The 25,419-nt window shown below is 39.9% G+C and overlaps 2 protein-coding genes across 6 annotated transcripts in view; one reads left to right on the top strand and one right to left on the bottom strand.

Annotated features, from left to right (window-relative positions):
- HERC2 (HECT and RLD domain containing E3 ubiquitin protein ligase 2) overlaps positions 1-19,229 on the bottom strand; it is a 95,716-nt gene extending 76,487 nt beyond the window's left edge. For 3 of the 5 annotated variants that reach the window (XM_015851096.1, XM_015851125.1, XM_015851117.1), the window contains exons 1-4: positions 19,110-19,229; positions 18,535-18,639; positions 10,870-10,984; positions 4,819-4,956 (exon numbers count right to left, since the gene is read on the bottom strand). In XM_015851096.1, coding sequence (XP_015706582.1) covers positions 4,819-4,956; positions 10,870-10,984; positions 18,535-18,606 — 325 coding nt within the window. In that variant the 5' untranslated portion in view covers positions 18,607-18,639; positions 19,110-19,229. Of the gene's footprint in view, positions 1-4,818; positions 4,957-10,869; positions 10,985-18,534; positions 18,640-18,742; positions 18,762-18,882; positions 18,902-19,109 lie in introns of those variants that run through there. The other 2 variants (XM_015851109.1, XM_015851104.1) reach the window with 2 other exon arrangements.
- Positions 19,230-19,318: 89 nt separating this feature from the next.
- NIPA1 (NIPA magnesium transporter 1) overlaps positions 19,319-25,419 on the top strand; it is a 33,134-nt gene continuing 27,033 nt past the window's right edge. The window contains exon 1 of the mRNA XM_015851143.2: positions 19,319-19,480. The gene's annotated coding sequence lies outside the window, so the exon portion shown is untranslated. The remainder of the gene's footprint in view (positions 19,481-25,419) is intronic.

The raw sequence follows: 25,419 nt of genomic DNA, 5'->3' as shown, positions 1-25,419 counted from the left end.
TACAGACTGGGAGAACACACTGAGAGCAGCCCTGCAGAGAAGGACTGAGCATTTTTTACATGGTCTGATAGTAAAGGAGTAAAGGACAAGGAGGAATGTCTCTAAACTGAAAAGAGGGGTGATGTAGGTTAGATGTTAGAAATACAACAGAGAGGGCAGTGAGTCCCTGGCACAGGCTGCCCAGAGAGGTTACACCAATGGGCCATCCCAGGAGGCATTTAAGGTCAGGTTGGATGAGGTCCTGGGCAGCCTCAGCTAGTAGGTGGCAGCCCTGCCCACAGCAGGGAGTTGGAACTGGATGAGCTTTCAGGTCTCTTCCAAGCTGCAAAATTCTTCTCCTTTACTCTTCTCACTTGAACCCCTAAAAGCGTAGCCACTTCAGATTGTAAAGTGTAGGTAAAGTCTGGAACAGCTACTTCAGACATGTTAGCTATAGTAATACTATATCACAGTTATCTCAAAGCTGGACTGTCTAACTTTATTGGAAGTAAGTTTTAAGGGAAGTTCTTCAGTTTTGTTTTAAGTGAGCTATATCTACACACTTCTTTCTCTTTAAATCTTATTGCACAAGAAAAATGATATTTTTTAAATATTTCCTTTTCATAAAGATTTAAATACATCAAGGAATTGATCAAGTGAAGTTGGCCAAATCTGAACAACATACATTACTAAGGAACTAAACAGACTAATGAGATAATAGCCTGTTAATAGTAACTATTCAAATTTCATAGAAGAAAGTTACAGGGAACTCTTTAACTAAGTCCTTGATGCTAAACGTCCCTTGCCACACTCTGCTTTGTCAGTTACTTTATGAAGGGTGGAGACACATTATTTACCTAATCCATATGTACAATGTAAAAGCTGAAGTCATAACGTGAAAGTTTAAAACCTCAAGTTAACATTAGCAAAATACTTGTTAAGTGACAACTATAGTCAGATATGTTTCTGGCTGCCACGAAGAGATGTAAGGATTTTACCATCTTCTGTTAAAATTCATCACACTCCTCCATTCCCACAGCAGTTAACATAACTACATGTCATCACTTCTTAATTCATCCTGCCAGAAATTCCCTGCATTAGAAGGAAAAATACCAGCAGTGTTTAACCTAGATCATTTGACAGAATAGGGTTAAGGAGTGATGCACTATTTGGTTATGTCAGCAAACTTAAGGGGGCAGAGCAGGCAGCTAAAGACTATAACTTCTTAAATCATCTCAGCCACAGACAGAACACTAACCTGACATGAGTCTTAGACAGGTTGCCTATAAAGGCACGTCTGCTCCCTTTTTAGGATTTTAATAGGAATTAATATACTAAATGGCTTCTTAGCATTTACGGCAGTAGCCCTTGCAGAAAACGCTGCAGGCTTCTAAGAGGTAAACTGATGATCAGCAAAAACACCTATATCAAACTGAAAGGTTTCAAGGACTTCCACTGGGCCACAAGTCTTAGTAAAGACAAATACAGATGACAGGACAGAGCAGTGGCACAGGCTGCCCAGAGGCTGTCGGGTGTCCTCTTTGAGGATCTCCAGCAGCCCCCTGGATATGGCCCTGGGCGCTCTGCTCTGGGAGCCCTGCTGGAGGAGGGCCTGGAGCAGGTGGGCCCAGACTTTCCTGCTAAACTCAGCCATCTTGGACAACCTTTAAAAAGCATAAACAGCAGCAAGAGGATGCTTGTAGACAGTAACTTTCAAGTTAGATGTAGGGGGGACTTGAAATCTGTTTGAAGTGGTAATAAAAAGAAAAATGAAAGAAAAACAGGGAGGTAAGAGTTTTGAGAAGAAAAGTACACAACACAGGAGCTAGGCCCTGGTTCCTTTCACTAGTGAAAATACTTGATCTAGAATTAATTAACAGAAATTTCAATGCTGTGAATTCTTTTAATTATGTCTGAGCACAGTATAAACTTAGATTTATTTACCTAGCTAGTATCCTTTGTAGGATGAAACATCAGCATGTTTTCCCCTTTCTTACATAAGAAAGGCAGAAAGATTCCATTGCTGTTGCTAGTGACTTGTTTCTCAGCAGCAGCTCACTGAAATCACACAATTAATTTTTTAACTCTGTCTCCCTTAGGTAATGCCCCTTTAGCATTTCTCAGTGCAATTAGCTACGCCAGTACTATCAATGAAACAAGACATGGCATTATCTATAAACAAGCTCTCACTTGTACACAAGGAGACCTTCTGGAGTTCCGTGTCATGATAGCGATTTACTGGCAAAAGAGGAGGAAGGAGGGAGGGAGGGAGGGAGGGAGGGAGGGAGGGAGATGATAGTAGTAAAACAAGACTTTTAAGAAGAATCAGAAGTACTTGGGTAATGATGAACACATAGCCTTGAGGGAACAGGACAAAGGGAAGTTGTTTTAAAGGAGCACTCATGTCAAAATGAGGCCTGAACAGTTCAACACTGATATCAAGTAAGAGCTGAATATGAAAAGGATGAACACTAAGAATCTAGAGTAGAAAAAAACAAAGTCAAAAAACAACTTACAATTTTATTACTATCGCATGCATCTGAACAGAATTTAACTTGGGGGAGGTGGGGGGATAGAAAGAAAAAAAACAACTGTGACATCTTTGCCCTGGTTCTGGCAGTACAGTCATCTCAGCATAAATTACAACCAACGATAATATTTTCCTTCTCTGAAGTCATGCCAGGAGCACAAAACACGGAAAGGAAGACAAAAAGCATTGCTTCTCATAGTGTTTTTGAGCAGCTTTTTTTGTGCTTTCTCAAAATCTCCCTAGAGAAGAAGGATGTCACAAGAGCTTGTGACTTGGATCAACCAACTGAAATTCAACAGCAGATCCTCCACACTTTATTGGCAAGGTAAGACTGTATTCACCACTTCCAAAACATGGATATACACCGTACATTATGAAAGCCAGAACTAGACAATATAAGACTGTAAATCATTAAACTTAACAGGTATAACTCAGAGCGTTAATCTGAAACACAGACTTTAAATGCCTCTTCAGTTCTTTTTCTAAAAGAATTCCAAGCTCAAATCTCTAAATTATACTTTACTTGTCAAGAAATATTATATATAAGTAGAATCCACAGTATATCTTTCATTCCAACTTGATCAATAGGAATACATTTAAGAAATAATTATTCTGAAAAGCTCCTTCACTCTTTTGACAAATATTCAAGGGTTCACTTTATTTTTCAGGAAGATGACAGAAGAGAAGCTTAAAAGAGTTTTATAAAAGCACCTAAGATTGAAACAACTCTCTGTATTTTCTCTTCCAAAAATGAATTACCAAGCCACAGAAACCTGGATGATGCAAAAGGGAATCTTTCAGCTCTCTTTCTGACAAATGCAAAACAAAAAGTTACCTACAATCACGAGGAAAAGCCCCATCACAATGCTCTGTTAATAGAACACAAGTGGGTTTACAGTATCTTTAAGGATCTACCTGCAACAGGTATTAACTCAGGTCAAAGTGATGCAAACTTTAAGCACAAAAGGTAACAGATACCAAGGAACAGAAATTTAGTATATGAAGCTAATGAATTATTACTATAAGCTCCATACATACATATATCTATTTTTATTTTTGTTTTTATTTTAATATTTTATAAGAAACAATTGGAGGTTGAGCTTAAAGGACTGTCTCAATCAACTTGGTCAGTTGGGAGAAATTCAGTAAGACACACTGTATTTAGATTATCAGCTTTTACAATAGTTTTATTTTATCAACAAATACCGAACACAAATACAATACAAAAACAACATGACCTTTAGTTTACATCTCTTCAACACATTCAACACACTCCCTCCTGTTCTCACTGTAATTGCAATTCTTCTCATTCCTCCTGCACCGCAAAATTCTGTCCCACTTCTAGAGTGACAGCAAGTCCATCTGCCTCTCTGTCCTTAAGAAAAGGGGACAAGCTGGCTGGCACAGAGCAGAGGACAACAGGCTGACAGCTGACCTGTGGCTCAACAGAATCAAGTGAAATAGCTTCCCTAGAAAACAACACTATGCAGATGTGGATTCTGGCACTAAAGAGACAGCCCTCTCACCAGGGACCCTCAAGTGCTTCTCAGTGAGGGGAAAGGAATAGGAGCATAACAGGTGTCTCCCAAGTTTGTACATGCCATCAGGCACCAGAACTATAAAACCAAATTGAAGCTTCTGTACTGTTGTTTTCAAGCTTAGACCATTTCAAACAGCAGGTTTGCTGTACAGTAATAAGAAGATATGAACTTCAACTGGCTTCAATATAAAAATCAGTACTGTACAGAGCATCAGAAGAAGATGTGAACACACAGACCATTTCTCCTCTGCAATCACAGGTCAGATTACTGTCAGCAAAGGTCGGGACAGACAGTTAAATTAACAGACCTTTCCAACATTCCTCCTGTGATTTACTCAAGCTCCTCTACCAGACCATGAAATCAAAAAGAAAAATCACCTATTAAATCATTACTGTGTGCAGAAAATTCAGGCTTCAGAACCTAAGTAATTTCTTTTTAGCATCTGTAACTGGAAAGAAATATTCTAAAGACATCTTAACATTTATCTTTATAACTGCATTTGTTCCAAGTCAGTTTATCACTCCTTCAAGTAGCATGAGAGGTGTAAACTGACTCCCTTAAGTCATGACTCTAATTAAATCTGAAAGCAATTACAGTAAACATTTAACTTGATTCGCAGTTAAGCACTTACCAAACTTCTTCCACTAGCCTAACAGATGTATCTGTCAGCAAGTACATTTGATCCAATTACTCTGCAACACTACAAAAGTAGTGATCAACACAGAACATGTATTGCTTCAGCGAGAATCACCAAAATAACTGTAGTACCTGGTTGTTTGCCCCATACCCAACTCTCAACAATCGATCTGGCCCTGTAAGTGGGTGGCGGAGCTTCTTCTTCATCTTTCTTTTCTTTGTCATTTTGCTCTTCTTTCTTTGATGCAGTTTGGCATTCAGTGCTATCATCTAAAGAAGGAAAAAAACAAAAAAGACCAGTTAAGCTCCTTCTCCTTTAAGCCAGTTCTAGATTAGAATGGGAAAAGGTGAAACCTGGAGCCCGATTTTTACAGCACAATTGTCTACCATTAAGAGCAAAACGCAGGGGGATGTGGTATTCTATGTACCATGTTAACTGCCACAGGTGGTAAGTCTCATGTTACATTTCATAAGACAGTGACCTTAAAATCCAGAAACCACTGCTGTAACCTCCTAGGGAACTTTATTTAAATCCATACCAACACACAAGGTCAGTACTGCAAAGAGTGAACTTTAGGTCAGAATTAGCTCCCAATCACCTGCACTTCTGCTGCATTTATTTTCATATTTCAGCGCAGAAAATACAACAAATTGTCTTTATTTCAAAATCAAAGAGATCTGTATATTAGCACACTAATTTCATGCAACAATATTTCAACATCTCCAGCGTATCTATCATCTTAGTAATTATCAGCAATGAAAATAATACCACCACTTTCTCCCTAAGCAATAGAAAAGCATTTGCAACCCTTTTTAAGAATTACTTTCACGAGGACAGGAAACAGACATTAGTCACATATCTCTGTAATCAAAGACTGCATGAAAGCCCCAATTAGCTAAATACAGTCGATGTAGACAGCTAAAAGTCTCTTCTCACTCATAGCAAGGATATGGATCCCCATACCCTTACCTTCAGGCAGTTCAATGCAATTGCTTTGCAATTCAGGGCTTCATAAGCAATCACATATGACTATGACCCTCACTTCTAAAAATAAACCATAACGTTTCTCAAGACCAGCATTTAGAAGCAAGCCTTGAAGAGATCAGTCCCAGTCATTTTTATCAGGTTCTTAAAAACCACTGGTCCTCCACTCCTATCTGCCAGCCTGGACTACACAGACTCCTTCCCAGACAGCGGAGCCAAAACAATCCAAACAATCCCAACACCCACCCAAAAGCAGAAGTACATTGCAGACAATCAGAAAGATCCTTAAAGCTGCAGCCAGACACTGCACATCTATTGCACCTGCTCCACACTCTCCTTGTATCCCACTTGGATAAGAAAAGCTCTCAGAGCATACAAACACAACACAACCCGATTTCCAAAACATTCAGCTATTTTTTCCATCTGGCCTGGAAAGAAAAAAAAAAGAAACAAACAAAGAATTCTCATTTGATTGTAACCAGATCTGTGACTGCCTATTTGTTACAAATTTCTTTGGCTGGAGACAATAGCAACACCCACAATAAATGTTTCAAAGCTGTCTTATTTATACAAGTTTAAACTTAAAGCCCGTGTTTCATAACCTGTAACACATAGTAGTACTCAGGAGGTGGCAAACAAAAACGAGGCAAACAGGAAAAAAGATTTAAAAACAAGAGACAATAGCACAATGTATGCTGAGGTTGAGCTTGTGAGATAAGGAAGGGATAGCAGAGGTCACCTGAGTGCAGGAAAACATCTGCATATCCCACTTTCAAGTACAAACTATACTGAATATGACCCTTTCTCTCAAATAGCAATGAGCAGCCAACAGTCCAGCAATCATTAGCATGATAAAACATGTCCAGAGCACAACTGAATAGAGCTGGTTTTATTCCAAAGCATGAACAATATTAAAAGGCTCAAATTCCACTATACGGTTAAAACAAGCAACCTGTTGAGTCCTAGTAGTTTAAAATATTCCCACAGTGCCACCATCATCTCAGTGTTTCTCCACTCACCCACACATCTACAGACACACTGCACAGCAGCTGGGATCTCAGTTAGTGGGAAGAAGGGTGTTGTGCCAAGACACTGTGTTTTGCAAAGAGCTCTAAGAGAACTTGTTATGCTTTATAGCAGATCCTTGGCAAATGCTGACAGCAAAGGGCTATGAACTTAGCTCCTCACTGCAAACAGAAGAGGTTCCAATCCAGGCTGGAACTTCATCTTTTATTGTATAAAAATAACCATGACTTTAAGCACAAGCAAATCCACGAGGAAGAGTTTCTTTAGTTTTCTGTGTGAGCAGAATAGGAAGGGGGAAGAGGGAAAGGGGGAAAGAGCTGAGCTAAAAAATCGCATTCAAAGCCCATGACAAATTGTTCCACACAGTCTTGTCACTATTCTTGCACAGTACCACTTTCTCTGTAGGGACAAAGCTGGTGTCAGTCTAAATTGAAAGGAGTAGCACAGACCTCACAATGATGGAAGCTCACTCACATTAAAGAAAGAGATTTTTTAAAAAAGGAACTCCCTTAATAAAAGGAACTTTTTACAAAAGGGAGAGGGGGGCAGGAAGGAGAAAATGTTGAGTAAAGACAGCATAGACCCAAATGACAAATAATGAGGCTGTCCACAGAGCAATGCACACCAAAACAAGCAGAAACTGACAGTCCATTTTAATTTAAAATTAACAGGTTGCCCAAGGAGGCTGTAGATGCCCCATCCCTGGAGGCATTCAAGGCCAGGCTGGATGTGGCTCTGGGCAGCCTGGGCTGGTGGCTGGTGACCCTGCACACAGCAGGGGCTTGAAACTACATGATCATTGTGGTCCTTTTCAAGCCAGGCCATTCTGTGATTCTATGAAATTCATTATTCTCAGAATGAAATGTAAATATTGTAGGGGGCAAAAGCAACTGTGTCACAGTTCTTATAGCCTAACCCCTCATATGAGCAAGTAACAAAATGGAAGCAACTAAAGGTGGAATTTACACTTCATATTCAGTGAAGAAAATAACTGACACTTCCTAATGGCCTCAGGCATCTATTAAATAAAGATCTTGTGCTGATCCTGAATTCCAGCAAACCCATCCAGTCAGGAATCCTACGCAGAAGTAAAAACCCTGCAACTGTTTCCCAGCAGACAGGTCTATGAATAGCTTCATATCAATTGTGAGGCAATAGTTACACAGTATGCTTTAAGCAAGGGCTGCATTTTACAACTACTCTGAAATAGTATTTGGTAATCCAAGATCCAGGAAATATATCAATTCCAATACAAAAAAAAAAAAACAAAAAACCATCATTGCTTTTCTCTCTGCTGAAGTATCAGACTGGAACATACTAGCACTAGCATGAAGGCACCTCTTACAGCCCCTTTTCCCTTAACCCAGAACCTCAGAGGACCAGCAACTTAACCAGCATCAAGCTGATAAAGGTTCAACTCTCAGTTTGGAGGGGAACAAAGGAGAAACCCCAATAACAGGACAGAGGTGTGAAGCTGATTTTATACTTCTGTATTAGAACTTAAAATGGTTAATCTAAACAGGAATCCCATCTATGCAATACAGGTGCCAATAGCGGGACACAGGGAAATGGTTTTAAGTGAAAGAGGGAAGATTTAGGTTGGATGTTGGGGGAAGTTCTTCACTAGAAGAGTGGTTAGGCCCTGGTACAGGCTGCCCAGGGAGGTTGTGGATGCCCCGTCCTTGGAGGTGTTCAAGACCAGGTTGGACGGGGCCTGGGCAAACCTGATCTAGTAAATCACCGAATCACAGAAATTATCAAGGTTGGAAAAGGACTAGAGAAGATATTTAGTCCAACCATTACCAATACTTCCGGCTAAATCATATTCATCAACACAACATCCAAAATGTGGTATGTTTGGTGGCCCTGCCAGGCAGGGGGGTTGGAAATACATGATCCTGAGGTCCTTTCCAACCTGGGTCATCCTGTGATTTCTGTGATTCTATGCAGAAGTTTGTGGAAACAACAAAATAAAATTAGACTTGTGTGGTTAACTGACACCTTCAAAATGTCCAGTAATGACTTCCTAACTTATTTAATACTTTTCAGTCTTTTCAGTACACAGTTTCCAGTACAAGGTGTTCAACTGATTCCAGTTTCCTGATAGCATTAAGTACAAGTCATGCTACAAGTGCACCTGTATTTGGACATCACTGCTGTCACAGCTGTGCCCTTAGATGTTACTGGAAGCATTCAAATACATTTTGCTGAACACATAAATCACACATACCCTTCTGAAAGTACCATGAAGAAAAAACATGACTATACCTAACCAAATGTTTCCACTAATAGGAAAATACGTAAAAATATTTGCCCTTTTTTCCTAGAGTGAAAACGCATGCTTCACTACCAATAGCATATCCTTCCAGTTTACTCCTTCTGATGATTACCCACTGCAAGAATCAAGTGCCTCTTCAGAGCAGCCCAGCCTGCAATAACAGAGCATTTCCTTCTGGTTTCATGACTCACTACTGCCTAATGGAATCAAACACACAATCTGACCAATGCTTTCCAAAAAGAGCCTTGATTAACAACTGTGAAGTTTAAGTCTAGTAAACGAGATGGTTATAATTCACAAATCTTACTGTCCAGCACAATGGCATTTAAGCAGGTTACCTTCACGGGGGGAGAATCTGCATGCTAATTATAAGAGCCAAGAGCCTGAGAAGGCAATATTCAAATCACAGAATCACAGAATCAAAAAATTATAGGGGTTGGAAGGGACCTCTAGAGATCATCGTGTCCAACCCCCCTGCCAAAGCAGGCTCCCTACACCACGTCACACAGGTAGGCGTCCAGGCGGGTCTTGAATATCTCCAGAGAAGGAGACTCCACCACCTCCCTGGGCAGAAAATATTGTAGCTTCACTTCACCCCTTCAAAGGGACAAAAAGGCAGACTAGTCACACTTCAAAGAAATTTCTGCTTGCTCCAAAATGGCTCAGAAAATCAGTCTATCTAGAGCCAGTGCTACGTTTAAGAATAAAAAATACAAAATCAGAGATACGTGGGATTCTGGGTGATGCTATGCATCATCTTTTTGCATCTTCAGCTCAGGCCAAACAATGGCAGAGAATCACCTTCAGATGGACAAATACATTCCGTGCATCAAGTTTCCTGAAGGAACACTTCAACTAGCAATATTTTCTGCAAACTACTCTACTGATAAAGGCAAAACTAAAGGGTGTGCCAAACCAAGATATCTCAGAAAGCTTAGAACCATGGGATATCCAACAACACTTTACTAATAAAACTATTCCTTCTGTAAAATCTTGATCTCATAAAATCTCTCATATAAGAATGTGATTGTTCATCTGAATAGAAGACAAGAAGAAAAAGCATCCCATGCTCAATCAGACTGCAGGCATTTTTCATTCAGGCTAAGGAAGCTGAGGCTGTTTAGTCTGGGGAAAAGGAGGCTGAGGGGAGACCTTATCGCCCTTTTCCAATACCTGAAAGGTTCTTACAGTGAGAGTGGGGCTGGTCTCTTCTCACTGATGACAAGTGACAGGATGAGGGAAAATGGCCTCAAGTTGCATCAGAGCAAGTTTAGGTTGGAAGTTAGGAAACATTTCTTTACAGAAACAGTAGTCAAGTACTAGAATAGGCTCCCCAGGGAGGTGGTTGAATCACCATCCCTGGATGTGCTTAAGAGCTCTTTGGATGAGGTGCTCAGGGATATGATTTAGCAGAGGGTTGTTAGAGTTAGGGTACTATGGTTAGACTGCGGTTGGACTTGATGATCTTCAAGGTCTTTTCCAACCTGGCAAATTCTATGATTCTATGAAGTGATTAAAAGGTCAGCTGAAGACCGTAAACAAAATTAGAAATAGCACTATTGCCTTCACCCCTTCCTCAGCCCAATTCCTTTATAGCGTGGCCTCAGCTGTAAACACACTGAGCAAAGTAACCAAGAGGACACTGCCAAGCCTTGCTCATCATAACACATCTGGTTATGATGTTCAGTTTCTGAAAACTAAAAAAGATTTAAGCCTCCATTTTACCTTCCTAAAGACTTTCAAAAAACCACTTCCAAGTTTATTTCATTCAAAACACTGGCAAATTTTATTAGCAGTTGAAAAGAAACTAACCAAAGTTCTGCTATAGAATTCTGAATTCCATCTTCATCATCAGATGAGAAAAAGAGAAACAAATACTTAAGAAAAGCCATACCTTTTCTTGGAGGTAGTTCACCATTCTGTGTAAATTCTGTTCCAGGATACACGATCTCCCCATCTTTTACCATTTCATTCCACAAACCACAGAGTCCGTCTCGCGTAAAAGCAAGCTGTGAAAAATAAATTATATATAGTTACACGCAATTGTATTTCTCCTAGAATCAACCCAGATGAAATTTAAAAAAAAAAAAAAACATAAACAAAAACCATGTATCATCTCACTAGTAAATTCTTTGAGTGTATCTGATAGAGACTTGCATCATCTTCTGATTCTCCAGCTATGCTACTTCCAGATTAAAAACTCAAAGCAGTCATTGTAAAGTAGACTCAAAAACATCAAGATGATTTCTCTTTTGTTGAATAATTCTCCTCAAAAGCATGATCTGATCACCTCCAAACTACAAGAGTATTCAAAATGGCATCATGCAATAATTTGGGTAATTATATGAGGGAAATCCCTTTCTCCCCTCAGGAAAAGCCATGCTACATGAAGTCAAAAAATTGGGAAGCATGAAAGAAGTCAGCACAGTCTCCTTTCCAGTAACTAAGGAGCAGAGCAGTCAAGCAGAACACATGACAACCAGACCATGCATTCATAGCCACACTCAGTCAGTCCAATCCACCCTGCTGTGCAGAACCCTGGTCACAACCTTCCTTCTTCCTTCCAGCTGCTAGAATGCTTCCTCTCACAAGCAGACTAATGTGTTTGTGTGAGCATCTGCTGAACAACATTATGGGACTGATAAAGACTTAAGCAAGCTGTGCTCGGGGAAGAGCCAGGGGCTGGCTAAGTTTCAGCACAGGTCAGTTCCCAGTAAACCAAGTGTGTAATGAGACAAACACAGTGGATCAAATGGCAGAATCCTGCTAGCATGAAATGCTCACAAAACTCTAAGACCAGCCTCCCAAGGATCTACCAATTTGCACCTCCCTTGAAGGACCCCATTGACCAAGATAATCTCATTTTCTTTTCCTGATTCTCTCTGCTTTTCAGAACGCTGTAAAACTGATGCCTACATCAAGTGAACATTGGACTTTTTTGGTAGCAAATAATAATTTGCCTGGTGGACACCAAGCTAAACATGAGCCAACAACATGTTGGCGCTGCAAAGCAGATTAATGGTATTTTGGGCTGCATTAGGCAAACTATCACCAGCAGGAGGGAAGTGATTTTTCCCCTCTATTCAGTACTGATGCCCAGTTCTGGGGCACCGCAGTACAAAAGAGACATGGACGCTCTCTGGAGAGAGTCCAGTGTAGGGCCACAGAGATGATGAAGGGACACTTGACTTACGTAAACATCTTTCCCTCTAATAATTCAGTAACTTCATCTGTGATGTTTAAAGAGATTAATTTGACAAACTCAGTATGTCTTCTCTGAATGTTTGCAACTAGCAGCACCACCAGAAATGTATCCTCTGTAAATTTACCACAAGAACACCAAGTCTGTTTGCCCTACCAACCATACACTTTCTTCCCAAGCAAACAGCAAAGCCTTACTCCACCCCACTAAACAGTATGCTTCAGACTCAGAATACATTCTTAATTCTCTTACCCCTTCCACCACATTAAAGGCCATTCCCCATGCCCAAAATCTCTATCGTCTTTCCCATGGTACCGCCTGACTTTCTTTCAGGTAAGACCACAGCAATCTCATCTTCTACACACTTCATATTCACAAACCCCAGCCCACTTCCATCATTTATCACACATTCTCATATCCAGACCATGTCTTCTTATCTTTGCACTTCTAAAGTATAGACTGCACCAAATTCATACCTCCCTCACAGATCAGGACCTCAGCCCTAACCACTTCTCCCAAGTCAAAAAAGGTCCTTAAGAGACTTCAAAGTATTACACTGTAAACTAGGCAGCTCTCTCCCTAATCTTTACCTAATCTTATCGCTACAGTTAAACTGTAATTTATTCTGTCTGGTACAAGATTTAATTAAAGTCAAAAGTGTATGTAGTTTGCTGACATATGCTGTTGCTATCACCCAATGAGACTAGCAGTGAAATTCTGGCCCCTCATATCCCTTTCCCACCACCAGCTCCACAGAACAAGGCACTGGTGTTAGTGTTTCCTTAAATTTTTAAGAACACAAAGCATCACAACTGCAACTGGATAAGCTTCTGAGAATTCTCAAAGCGAGATTTGCTTTCAGAAGGTTATTTAAAAATAAATAAATAAATAAAAACCAGAAGCTGTGACTTGGTTCTAAAGTCAACCACTTTAAATCAGACAAAGCTTATTCCATGTGGTCCACAGATCATGTTCTTGATGTGGTTTCATGAACTTCCCGGCAACAAGCATAGGAGCCTCTATGCTTAACTCGAGCTCAAGAAAAATTATGCAAGAAAAGAAGAAAAAAACATCAGGTGGAATTATCCAGGTAGGACTGCTGTTTATGTAACTGCATTGGAAACAGGAGATAGTCATAAACGTCATTATGGATTTAAAATATAAGCTACTTAATAATCTTCACCTCAAAATTGTCAGCATTTGAGCGGGATGGGGGTGGAGAGGAATCTGTTCCTCTACTCAGCTGATTCTGCATTAGCTAGTTATTAAACATTAATTAAAACAGATTTTTCTTTAGAAACAGATGAAAAGTATTTTCAAAGCAGAAACAGTGAAGCAAATCACAAGAGAAACAGTAAATCCTTTCCCAAATCCCTCCGCTGTTTTTGCTCTTTTGATTCTTTTATATTTGCTTCCTTCTTCTGTTGTCTTTCTTTTCAATGTTCCATCTAGTTTCCTTCCTTTCCTGATAATGTATGCCTTGAGACCCCAGCTGCTATAAAAAGCACAGTGAGCATCATTAGGTTTAACACATTGCTTTAAAGCTCTGATAACAAAGACAGTTCAGCAGTCCTCTAGTTGCTTCACCAGATTTGGGTTTCAACTAGAAGTGTCCCCTTGTTGACAGACTACCAGGCTGCCATTTGTAGAAGCTTATTAACAGTTGACAGTCACATGCCAAGAAAAAAAACCAAATCTTACCCTTAGACTTGGCAGAGAAATTCTCTAACTTCCTCCATTTGCAGAGCAGTAGCTCTGACTAAGCCCAAACACCTGCACATTGAGTTTAATTCCTCCAGCCTTTCATTTCATACGCAGCATAGTCCTTACTTTTCCCATGGAAATCACTTGTTTTGAAGGAATAGCATTACTTCAATTTTGAAATAACTAAAAATTCTATACCGCAAACTTTGTTACCCTTAAAAAATGTAGTAGTTTTGATTTGCAGTTTACCCTTCTTTTTCTATTTTATCAGAATGCTGAATCTAAGGAGAAAATGAACAGGAAACCCACAAAATAGAAAAACAATTTACATTAAGCTTCTTGCTTGAAACGGTCAAGATAATCATATATTTACATCATCTTACAAGCAGGAATACCAATCTAGATGCTACAACAGTTAATCTTTCATAAAAATCAGAACACCAAATTACACTTTAGAGAGAAGGTGAAAAGGTTTGGGACAAATGCAACTCTTACAGGTGGCTGATTCATCTCAACAATTCTCTCAGATCTGGGCAAAAATAAAATGACAAGTAGCCTGCTAACCATGAACTGAATGGAAACTGATGAAAATGCATCCTATTCTTACCGTAGAGATAGCTTCTGTACCTTCACTACTGCTTAAAGTATTTCTCCTTTCTACAAGAAAATGAAAGCCTTTCTCCCTTGTCCCTAGCTATTAAGCACTATAGTCCTCCCCAGGATACGGAATAAGCAGACCAATAAACATCAAATGCACACAAGCATCCCCTTAGCTGACTGATTCTACTTCTTCATTATTCAACCATCACTAATTAAAGTTCTCTGCATAAGGTTCCAAAAGGGTAGCACAGTACGTTCACTTAATTGGAACTATTTTAAGCACAATTTGACTTGGCGAAGTGGATATCTAGGTTTAAGTAAACTATTTTAATCTTGCCTTCCTCTTTTTTTTTTAAACGTTTCTCTTTCCAAAATGGACGTCTTTATTACAGCAGCCATTAGAACACAATCTCCCTTTGCATATAGATCTTGTTCCCACCCATAAAAGATACACATAGGTAGGTCTTTTAAAATGCATTAATTCAAACCTAAAAAATGATTGGGAATGTAACAGGTGACTTTCCACCAGTAGTAGCAAAGTCCTGTTTTATTATTTACTAAGATTACTTCGCTGTTAGATAATACAGAATACTATGAACATTTGCATTTAAAATGTTACATATTGTATTACTGATGTAATCTGAGATAAATCATTTGAATCTTTCAGCTACTGTAGCAGATCGTGTTCTTTCAGACAACACAGAGCCTAACTTTGCTCCAACTGAATTAGTTATTCAGTAAGAACAGATAAAAATGATAAATGATTGTAAAATAAAGCTCACAAAATGAATGTGTCTAGACATTGGTCTAGATCTAAACTATGCTAGCAGCCATAAAGCACGATACCAGGTCAATTCCTTACAAAATCAGTAAAAAGATCTGAAACGGTTATGGGCGGCACACAGGTCTTTGTAGAGCATTTTGGATTCCTATAGTAGTATTGATTAAATTAGTTTCAGATAATTTAGTATCAACAAAAAATCACATTGCTTACACGCAGTTTTATACTAACATTTCATACCACTTCAGTTACTGCTGCAGGATAAAGGCTCACTGCTCCTACAAAAGGACATTTGTCTTTAATATTCTCTTAACAACAGTAATAATACACTACAGTACAGCACGCTGCCTTTGTGTATTAACACAAACATCCTAAAACTGAATAAGGACATTTAAATTTGGCCTGGATACAAGCTAGAACAGTAACACTAAAAGGTGACTAAACACAATCCATATCCAGGTATCATTCCTTTCTTATTACATTAATACCTCCATATTATACACCTCCATATATGCCTGGACGCCTACCTGTGTGATGTGGTGTAGGGAGCCTGCTTTGGCAGGGGGGTTGGACTCGATGATCTCTAGAGGTCCCTCCCAACCACTACAATTCTGTGATTCTGTGATATTACATACTGTTACTAATGCACATAATGTTATAGTATAATTTATTACATTATTAATGCAACACTGTCTTGAACTAAAGTAAAGAAGAATCCAATGATCTTCTGAGAGAGTTCAGTGCCTTTCAGCTTTAAACAATAGTTGCCACAGACATCAGTGGCAAAACAAATGGAGGAGTCAGACTTTGGAGATCACTAACCCAAAGAAATATTATCCTCCAGTTCTAATTATATTCCTCATGTTAAGCAACAACACAGAACTTAAATAGCAAAAAAAAAGAGCTAATTTTAAAGATCAAGTGATCTCTGCATGTCTTCTAAGTATAAGGATTCCCCAGTATAACCTTCTCAAAGGATTCCACCAACACACTCCTCAACTGTTGTATAGCAAAAAGATATATAAAGCTGGCTGCCAAGTAAAGAGTGTCAGAGTCAAATCCGAAGAAATAATTTGTAGTCATTTTGATTCATTCACTTAAATCGGTGTGTTTTTATTCAAATCTCTCCTGTATTACAATCATAATTTCAATTTCTGTTGACGGTCCTTAAAAAACTGACAAGGCCTTTCTGCAGTCAGCAGGTAAAAATATATGCAGCAGGAAATCTGCATGCTCGGAACATAGACTGGTATAGGATTTACACCTATAAAGAGACTTCACAAGTAGCTGGGTCATGCTAGTCGATCAGTAGCTAAAATAGTCAATCATGCAATAGAGAAATTCCCCAGAGCCTAAAACCCCTTTACTTGACAGAAGACAGCTGCCACTTCATGCACCAAAAGGAGCGATACAAGATCCATATATACTACTCCTGTTTTTGTTGTTGTTGTTGCATAATAGATTTTGATTTGCTAACCTCATAAGAAAAATCACATCATACCTTGGTGGCCTCTTCATGTTCCAGAGAAGGGATGTTTGTGTCCAGGAGATCACAAACGATTACTGTTCTTTTAGCTCATTAATCTCATTATTTCGGCTGGAGTATGATTGGAAGAAAGCAAAGGGAATACCCTTGCAATTACAAGGCAAGTAAGTGCCAAGTTTAACTTGTTATTACTTGCAAGGAACTTTCATGGAAAAACTCGTTCATAGAAATTTGTTATAAATTAAGATTTCTGATTGTTTAATGGAATTGTTACAGCCCATTGACTGCACGAACACCTCATAGAAGACAAGTGAATCACTACAATTATATACACTTAGTTGAAAATAATCCTTACTGTAGGGATGACAACTGAAAAACTGCTGTCAAAAGTGCATGTAAGCAAGGAGGGGGAAAAAAAAGAAGAGAAAAAAGGTTTTGTAACTGGAAGGAAAAATTATCAGCTACAATTTTCTCCTATTCTACAATAGCCAAAGCAATGCTACAACTCAGCATTCGGTGTCCAGAATAGTATTGTTATATTTCTTAACACATTCATCTTCAAATTGTTTTGTACTACATTTATTTACCTCCTATGCCAAAATAACTTTGGACGGAAACTTCTAGGTCTAGATAAAATAAAAGAGCAAAGACAGAATCCCCTAGCCAAATCAAGACCAAGCCCTGTCATTTTATAGTATTTACATACAAAACTTATTGTAAAATGTAACCTTCAATGCTCTGTTATTCCAGAATCTAATATAGCTTGTCAGATGTAAAATACTGCAGGGAGGCTGCTTCTGTATCACAACTCCCCAGTAACAGACCCTTGTCTAAACGCAACAGCTGAACTACCCTGACCACCCAGGATGTAATTTTGGGTAAAGTCACACAGGATCAATTTATTTCTTAAAATTCTTTATCCGTATCAAAACATTAACATCAGCTTGTCTATCCCAATGGGAACTTCAGCCATTTGAGCAGGAAGTTGGAGGTTTATTCAAAGTAAGGCATCTACATGTAACACGTGGAGGAAGGAAAAAGACATACAACACAAGGACTCGCCCATCTCATCCAAAACTGACCTATACCATTCTAACTACTCAGTATCTTCCTCATAGCTTCCACATTTGTATTGGGAAAACAAGATATGCTCGTTCTTGCATCACACAATCTAAATAAATAAACAGACCATCTTCTACAGCAAAACTTCCACCAAACACCAGTACACCTCAACAAAGACCAGTTCCATTTTGACCACATTTCTTTGACAGTCTCAATACAAAAATCAACTCTCTTGGAATAAGAGACCACTTAAACCTACACCTCTTACCCAAAAAATGACAGCAAATGCACACCTGAACCCCCTCAAAAATAAACTATACTCCCATTATCTTTCACAGCAGTTCTCTCATGCATTAGAACTGCTGGCTTCCAAACAGACAAGAAGTTCAGCAACAGCCTAAATGGAGAACTTCTGAGTTCAAGCAGATGTGTGCTATGGCTCTCTATAAAAATAACACACATAACCCAGCTTGATTTTCTGCAGAGAGACTGGAGCCATTTGTGCTCCTTACAAGCTACAAGACTGATTATGGTGGGCCCTGCAGGCACGGGGGGTTGGAACTACATGATCCTTGAGGTCCCTTCCAACCCGGGTCATGTTAATTTCTGTGATTTATATGCAATCTGGCTCAAGAGTATTGCTGCAGATGTCTGTCAGTGGTTTGGAAGACAAGCAACCCCTGTCTACATCCAAAAGGTGCAACACAGCAGTCTGACACCTTACCTGTAGGTCTGTCTTCAGCCATTTGGAGTCAAACCTGGCCTGAGCAGCCAGACAGAAAGATTCTGAGGACATCTTCCCTTCTCCAGGCTGGCAGAACAGCCCCACCTGCCACACAACGACAGAGACAGCCATCCGGCACGTGAGATAAGCTACACAAGGTTATTTTTATCCAAACCACGATGGCCTCCGCTTCATCTTTAAATATTACCTGTGCTCGACGCCTCCCCCCGAGCTCAGACCCCTCAACGCCGGGCAGGGCAACACGCTCAGAGCAGAGCACCGGACCACCGCCCCTCCCAGCCCAGCTCCCTTCCCCTCGCCGCCCCGCGGCCTAGCGCTGCCCCTCACCCACGGCACAGCGGATCGATGGCGGATTACGCAAGGCACCGGCCAGCGGCCAGCGGGGCCGCCCCCCGCCGCTCCCTCCCCGGGGCTCAGCCCCTCCCCCGCACGGCCGCCCCCACCCCCACACTGCGGCCATAGGCACGGGGCCGAGCCAGGAGATTGCGAGGGGGGCTCCTTTAGTAGTTCACCCCACAACACGGCAGCGGATCGAGGATCCCAGCAGCACTCACCGAGCGCCCGCGATGGTGGTGGTTGTAGTGGCGGCTCCCCGGCCCGCTCTGTCACCGCCCGCTCTGCCCCGGATTATCCTCGCCCCTCCTTCCCGCTCCTGCCCGTCCCCCCACCCCCCTCCGCCGACAGCGGCGGTGAATCCTCCCTCCCTCCCTCGGCACTAGAAAGTGGGGAAGCACAGCCCACAACACGTCACTAGACTAGCGGCAAATCAGCAAAGGAGACAGGCGGGACATCCGCTCCGAACCATGGAGAGAAGCGGTGCAATGGAGGTGGGTTGGTCACCAGGAGAGGGAGGGGAAACCCTCGAACCTCCTTGTTCTGGGCTTTGATGTCCCTGTCCCAGAATCGGTCGCGGTGGTGGATGAAGGTAAATGGGTTTGAGTGTTAAGATAAAAACTACATAATAGAAAAGATGCTGCCATGACCTACTTGTTCAGCCTGTCAATCACCATGGACCTCCCTGAAGTCAAGACCTGGTCTCCTTAAGTGAAATGCTGCACGACATTTCTGAATTGCCTGAAATGTTATGTAAAATATAGCAAGTTCTAATTTCACATTACCCTCTGAAACTTTAAAGTATGAACCTTTAAAAGCAAAAGTAGTTTCCCTTAAATAATCTGCCTAAATGTGAGCATGTCAAAAGCTTTATGTTAGATATGAGGGAATTGAAAGTTCTGTGTTTCACAGAATCACAGAATGACCCGGGTTGGAAGGGACCTCAAGGATCATGTAGTTCCAACCCCCCTGCCTGGCAGGGCCACCAAACATACACATTTACTAGATCAGGTTGCCCAGGGCCCCGTCCAACCTGGTCTTGAACACCTCCAAGGACGGGGCATCCACAACCTCCCTGGGCAGCCTGTTCCAGGGCCTAACCACTCTCCTAGTGAAGAACTTCCCCCTAACATCCAACCTAAATCTTCCCTCCTTCAACTTTCCCAACCATTTCCCCTAGTCCTGCTATTGTCAGCCCTGTTGAAGAGTTTACTCTGCGATGGCTGGTTAATAGCCATGGACTAGCACACCAGGATGGGAAGTGTTTTAGTCTCCTCTATCCTATTAAACTGAAAATATAAGAAAAAAGTTATATTTTCATATTAAAATAAGTTTAAACAAACACTTTGCAATGCATAGAGGCCAAACTAGAAGGAATTAATACAACTTGGTTGTAAAAACACTCCCCACTCATTATGCCTACTGCTTGTTTAAATCATTTGCAAGTCAGATCTCACCGAGGTACTGTGCATGAGTTACTTTCTCTGTCATTTATTTGTTTGGCTCTCCAAGAAAGTGATTTGCATATATTTCAGAGATATTTATTAGTTTTATTAAATAGCAAGCAGCAATAATCTTCTGGTGCTCCTGATGAAAACAATTTGAAGGGTACCTTACTAGCTAACTTGTTAGACTTGAATCTCTAGCCCAAACAGCAGGTAGTCACTGGGTTCAACAAATAACAAAACATATTTGGGTGCAGTAACTATGGAAAGTCAACAGATGGAAATACTTCTGAAGAATTTGTGGATTATTTTGTGTTTCCAGATTTAGATTTCACTTTTGATGAGTAATTTTAATTTGCATTTGAAATGTGCCATAATGGCATGGTACAATCCCAAACAGCACTCTTATTTACAGAAATACTACGTACCCATCAAATTTTCCACTGAGAAATGTTCAGTAGAACAGCTTCAATAATTACTTTGATGACATTAATAAAAATAACTTTATTTTAACATATAATCAGAAAATGCAAAGGCTCTGATGCCTGCAATTTATCCTTTTTCACAGTATTTTATTAATAATTCTACCACTAACTAAGTTATTGTGAAGTTCTTTAAATAACAATGCTTTGTTGTATCTCACCTGAATGACCAAGGCAGTGAAGGTGGTAATACAGGTGTCTGACTGCAGGCAAGCAGCTGAAGTGCTGTTGGCTGTTGGCCACTCCACAGCCAAGCACTCCACTCTTATCATGCATATTTCCATCTTAAAACAGGATTCTATAGTCTTTTAAATCAGTTCTCCAGGCATCCAGCTTGCTAAAGTAACCTACATTAAACCCAAGAAGATGATTAAGTAGATTTGGTGTCTCTGTCTTAGAGACACCATCATCCTCAGGAGCTGCAGGGCAGGCAGGTGGAATGTTCTTCCAATGGTGGAAGAAGGCTCTCAGCTTCCACTGCAAGCCTGCCAAAACCTTCACAGTATTTTCTTGCTTTCTCCAGAGGAATGGACAAATGTGGAAAAATCTAATTTCCATGGACAGATACAGTCAGTCATTCACATGTACCTGCTTCTAGGCACATTGTCAAATCGCTATTAATACAGATTAAAGTAAGAAGTAAATGTATCAGGATGCTCTCTAAGAGGATCTGCTGCACTTCTTAGAACACTTGCAAACAATACAGTGCGCTCTATAAATGCCTGGCCTTGTGCAAGTGACCTCTCATTTGCTGTGAATGTGGTGGAGGGGGCACAGTAGCTTCTGCAAAAGAAGAACCAGTGAACAAATGATGAGAATGATGTTTTTTTAATCATCAAGGACTGTGAAACATCAAAGTATATGTTTATATAAAACCAGTATACAATCCTACCTGCAGAATCTGAAGTATAACTGTTAAATTTTCACTAATAAATATTTTAAATGCGTGAGCTCTGAGGAATCCTTTTGTTATAACAGCAGCGAAATATGGGGCATTCCTTTTTTTTTCTCATTTGATCTCAGTAATTGTTATGCACAGGAAAGAGACAGAAAACCATCTCTGTAAGAGCAGCGCCCAACTGTTCGCTGCAAGACAATGCTTTTTTTGTTTGTAGTTTTTATTCAAGAGCTATTTGTGTTGAGCTCTCCCACTGAGCTTGGCAGTCTTTGTGTGTTATTATCTGCAAAACTACAAAATCCAGCCCATTCTCAGCTTAAAACAGGTCACAAAGAATTTCCCGGCTTATTCTCAGTGATGGAGACTTTCCCAAAAGAAAGTAAGAAACTTCTACAATTAGCCTTTATTATTTCAAGCCTTTGAACTGAGCTGTGGGCCAAATTTTCAGTTTTACACCATTAAAAACTCATGATGAGGACCATTACTTCTTCATTTTATTATTTGTAAAGAATGCTGTCAGTTCAAATCGCTCACTACGTATTATTCCACACCAGTGCTTCCTACTGAGGGAAAATAGAGCAGAGAAAGATCGTAAAAGGATTCTCCTCCTTCCCCCACACGCCAGTATTTCCATATAGTCATCATGACAGTTACTCTTAGCCGTTTTTATTACTGAAAAAAATCTGATTTACATAAGCTGAACAACCAAGCAAAGAAAGCAGCTTCCGTGTTCAAAAACCAAAGCCCTTCACCATCAGTACCCCCATCCTCTTTCCCTATGCATCCTCAGGACAACAACAGAACATGTGATTTTCTGCTCCTTTCCCACCTGCAGTCATCACAGTGCTGCTACCTCTCACCTTTTTTTCTTTTCTAACCCATAGGCTTCACATTCATCTATGCATAAAGATGATCTCACTCCACCTTTATTGGACAGTGACACATGCCCATTTGAGTTTGTAAAATGCACTGTTCCACTGTAACATGGAATTAGCTTAAATCTGCCCCTCCTTTTTACTTTACCTTGATCTTAATGACAAATATTGCTTACACACAGAACTTCAGCATGCTTTTCTCTTGTAACATTTTGTTTTGCGAAGTATTCTACCTAAAAATCACAGAGCAGTGTACAGTTGATACTGCTCAATTGCAAAGGCAGTGTTGGGAAAGCAATTGGTGGCATTAAGAAGAAATGAAGGATAGAGCAATTAAAAACCATGACAATAAAGCCACAGTTTCCAAAGGTAGCTAATTACACTCTATTGTTAATTACATTTTGAATAGTTAATTATTTTTAAAACGGAGGTGAATCCTGTCCTCATTTAAAACAAGCAGCAAAGTTTTCATTCTCTTAGCTCAAAATTCAGCCTCGCGTACCTTATTTGCTTGTCTGGTGCTAAATACACTTGTTTTTATTCTCCCAGGAGAATACTAACCCAGCAGTTAATTCTTCAGGTGACATCCCCCATTACAGAGAAGAAAGGTTGTTTTGCCTCCCCCAAGCCAGCCCCATTTCTGTCCAGAAATGTTCTTGCATTACAGCCCAAACCAGTCTGATCTGATTTGCATCTCTGAACACAAGAATAAGGAATTAATTCTCTGTTTCTGTGTCTGTTCAATTCAAAATATTCATTTCATAAAGTATTTGAGATGGATGTTGCTCTCTGACTCACATACTAGCTTTGGAAATGCCAGCTTCCGTATGCTCATTAGGCAGAACTTTGGGAGACTTTGGAATTAAATGCTGCATAAACATTCAGATATCCAGTACAGACCTATGGAAATGAGAAGAATTTGTTATCCAGGAAAGGGTATAGCAGTATTTCATATAGTTGTTCATCAACAAACATTAGATTTCCAAAATCATCAAGATAACATCTTAAAATCCACCTGTGCATCAAGGTAAGGCTACTATTAGTAAAAAATCCGCTTTGTTTTGCATCAGAAATTGAAATATATTTTACTATTATTCTGGCCATATAGTGAGGACAGAATGAGTCTGTATTACCGTAATACTGTGCAAATAGGTGATCGGTATGTGAATACGTTCTGACTGACAGCAGTCTAGGTGCCTGGTTAATGTTTAGAAGGTAACCCATCATAGACACTGCAACATGCTTCACTATCAGTATCCATTTAGGGCAGCGAGTACATTTTGAACTTTAAGTAGATGAACAAAAATGTTTATTTCCGCCTAAATTAGAACGCAAAGAGTAGTTCATTGCAGAAGGCTTAGGAACAAAATTGAAATGGTTTGGCAAAATGAGAAAAGCATTAGATCACTCGAAGTTCTAGACTTCGAGTCTATGCCCTTTAAATAGTGGAGGTGGATGCAGGAGGATGAAATTTCACCAGATAGAGATAGGAGCAATAATATATTGGCTAAAAAGCCAATAATCGAAGCATGAGAAAAATCTCCAACAATATAAGAAGGTAATTTTAATTCTTTCCATTTAGAAGCTATCAAGTATTGAGTTTTTTCTAATGCTTGGAAGATGGCCAAAAACATTTTATCTTTTATACGGGGAAACACTTTACGAACACTGATGGGAATCTACTCATTCTAACAGGAAAGGAAGCAGTGTTTCTATAAAGAGTTTGTTAACCTACAGCCATATGGTGTCCTTCCATAAAGAAGTGCTTCATAAGGAAAAAAAAGAAACAAACGTAAAATAACCCGTTTGAATATGTTGGATTTATGCCACGTTTTGTCCTTGCAGCCTGGTGCTAGGAGAGGTATTAGCAGCCAAATAGAAAGGTCAAGGACAGGTTGGTGAATGCATAAGCCTGGGGATATACATGGGAAGACAGGAAGAAAGGGAATTGAGATAATTTGTTGGATCTATCCCTAATGTGTACAACGAATACCAGCTCAAAACAGCCTCAGTCTGCTTGGCTTTTGAATCAGGAAACTGAACACAGCTCCCCTTCCTCAGATGTGTAAGAAAAGCTGTAGACAATCTCTGTTATGTTTCTCCAATGTGACAATTTACAAAGGGAGATTTTTACTCCTTCTTTGTTTTGCCAACTCTCGCCCCATTTATTACAATTGCAGGAAATATTTTATTCTCAAGGGAGAATCACACAGAATTTCAGCCATCTTGATGTGCTTTGTACCCCAGAAATTGAGAGAGGGGGTGCCAACAGTATGGGTGGTCTGAAATGATGTAACTTACTCAAATAGGTAGAACTAGTTTATGGCCTGGCACATTTACAGCTAAGCAGTTCTCAGGCTGACGTTAATGGAGTCATTTATTAATATGTTATTAATAAATAACTTTTTGTAGGTGAAAAGATCCTTTAACTTTTACGAATTACTCAGTCATGTAGGCTTCTTTCTTGTTTTAAGGATAGGCAGCTGAATTTCCATGTTAAATCTGGGGTTGTATTTACTTCTTGTTGGATAATACAACTGAAGAAACAAAGTTTGCTATTGATTAAATCAGATACAAATGATTTACAGTGGTATATACCACACTTAATTGGAGAGGAGTCAGCAGGATTACACAGCTAAAATAATATAACTATATTCGTCATAGTTTTATCAGGAACTCTAGAACAAACTACCATTCCAGCAGCTAATACATCAGCAGTGCCTCCGCATGTAGAAATTATTTGTTTGCCTTACTTCACAGGCAAATAGCTCCAGATATTAAATCTAAACGACAGTCTTGTTAGATTAGTTTATCTAGGAAGGGTCGCTGCT

Source organism: Coturnix japonica, chromosome 1, assembly GCF_001577835.2.
Source record: "Coturnix japonica isolate 7356 chromosome 1, Coturnix japonica 2.1, whole genome shotgun sequence".
In the NCBI taxonomy this organism is placed as follows: domain Eukaryota; kingdom Metazoa; phylum Chordata; class Aves; order Galliformes; family Phasianidae; genus Coturnix; species Coturnix japonica.
This window is presented reverse-complemented; position numbering and strand designations above follow the sequence as displayed.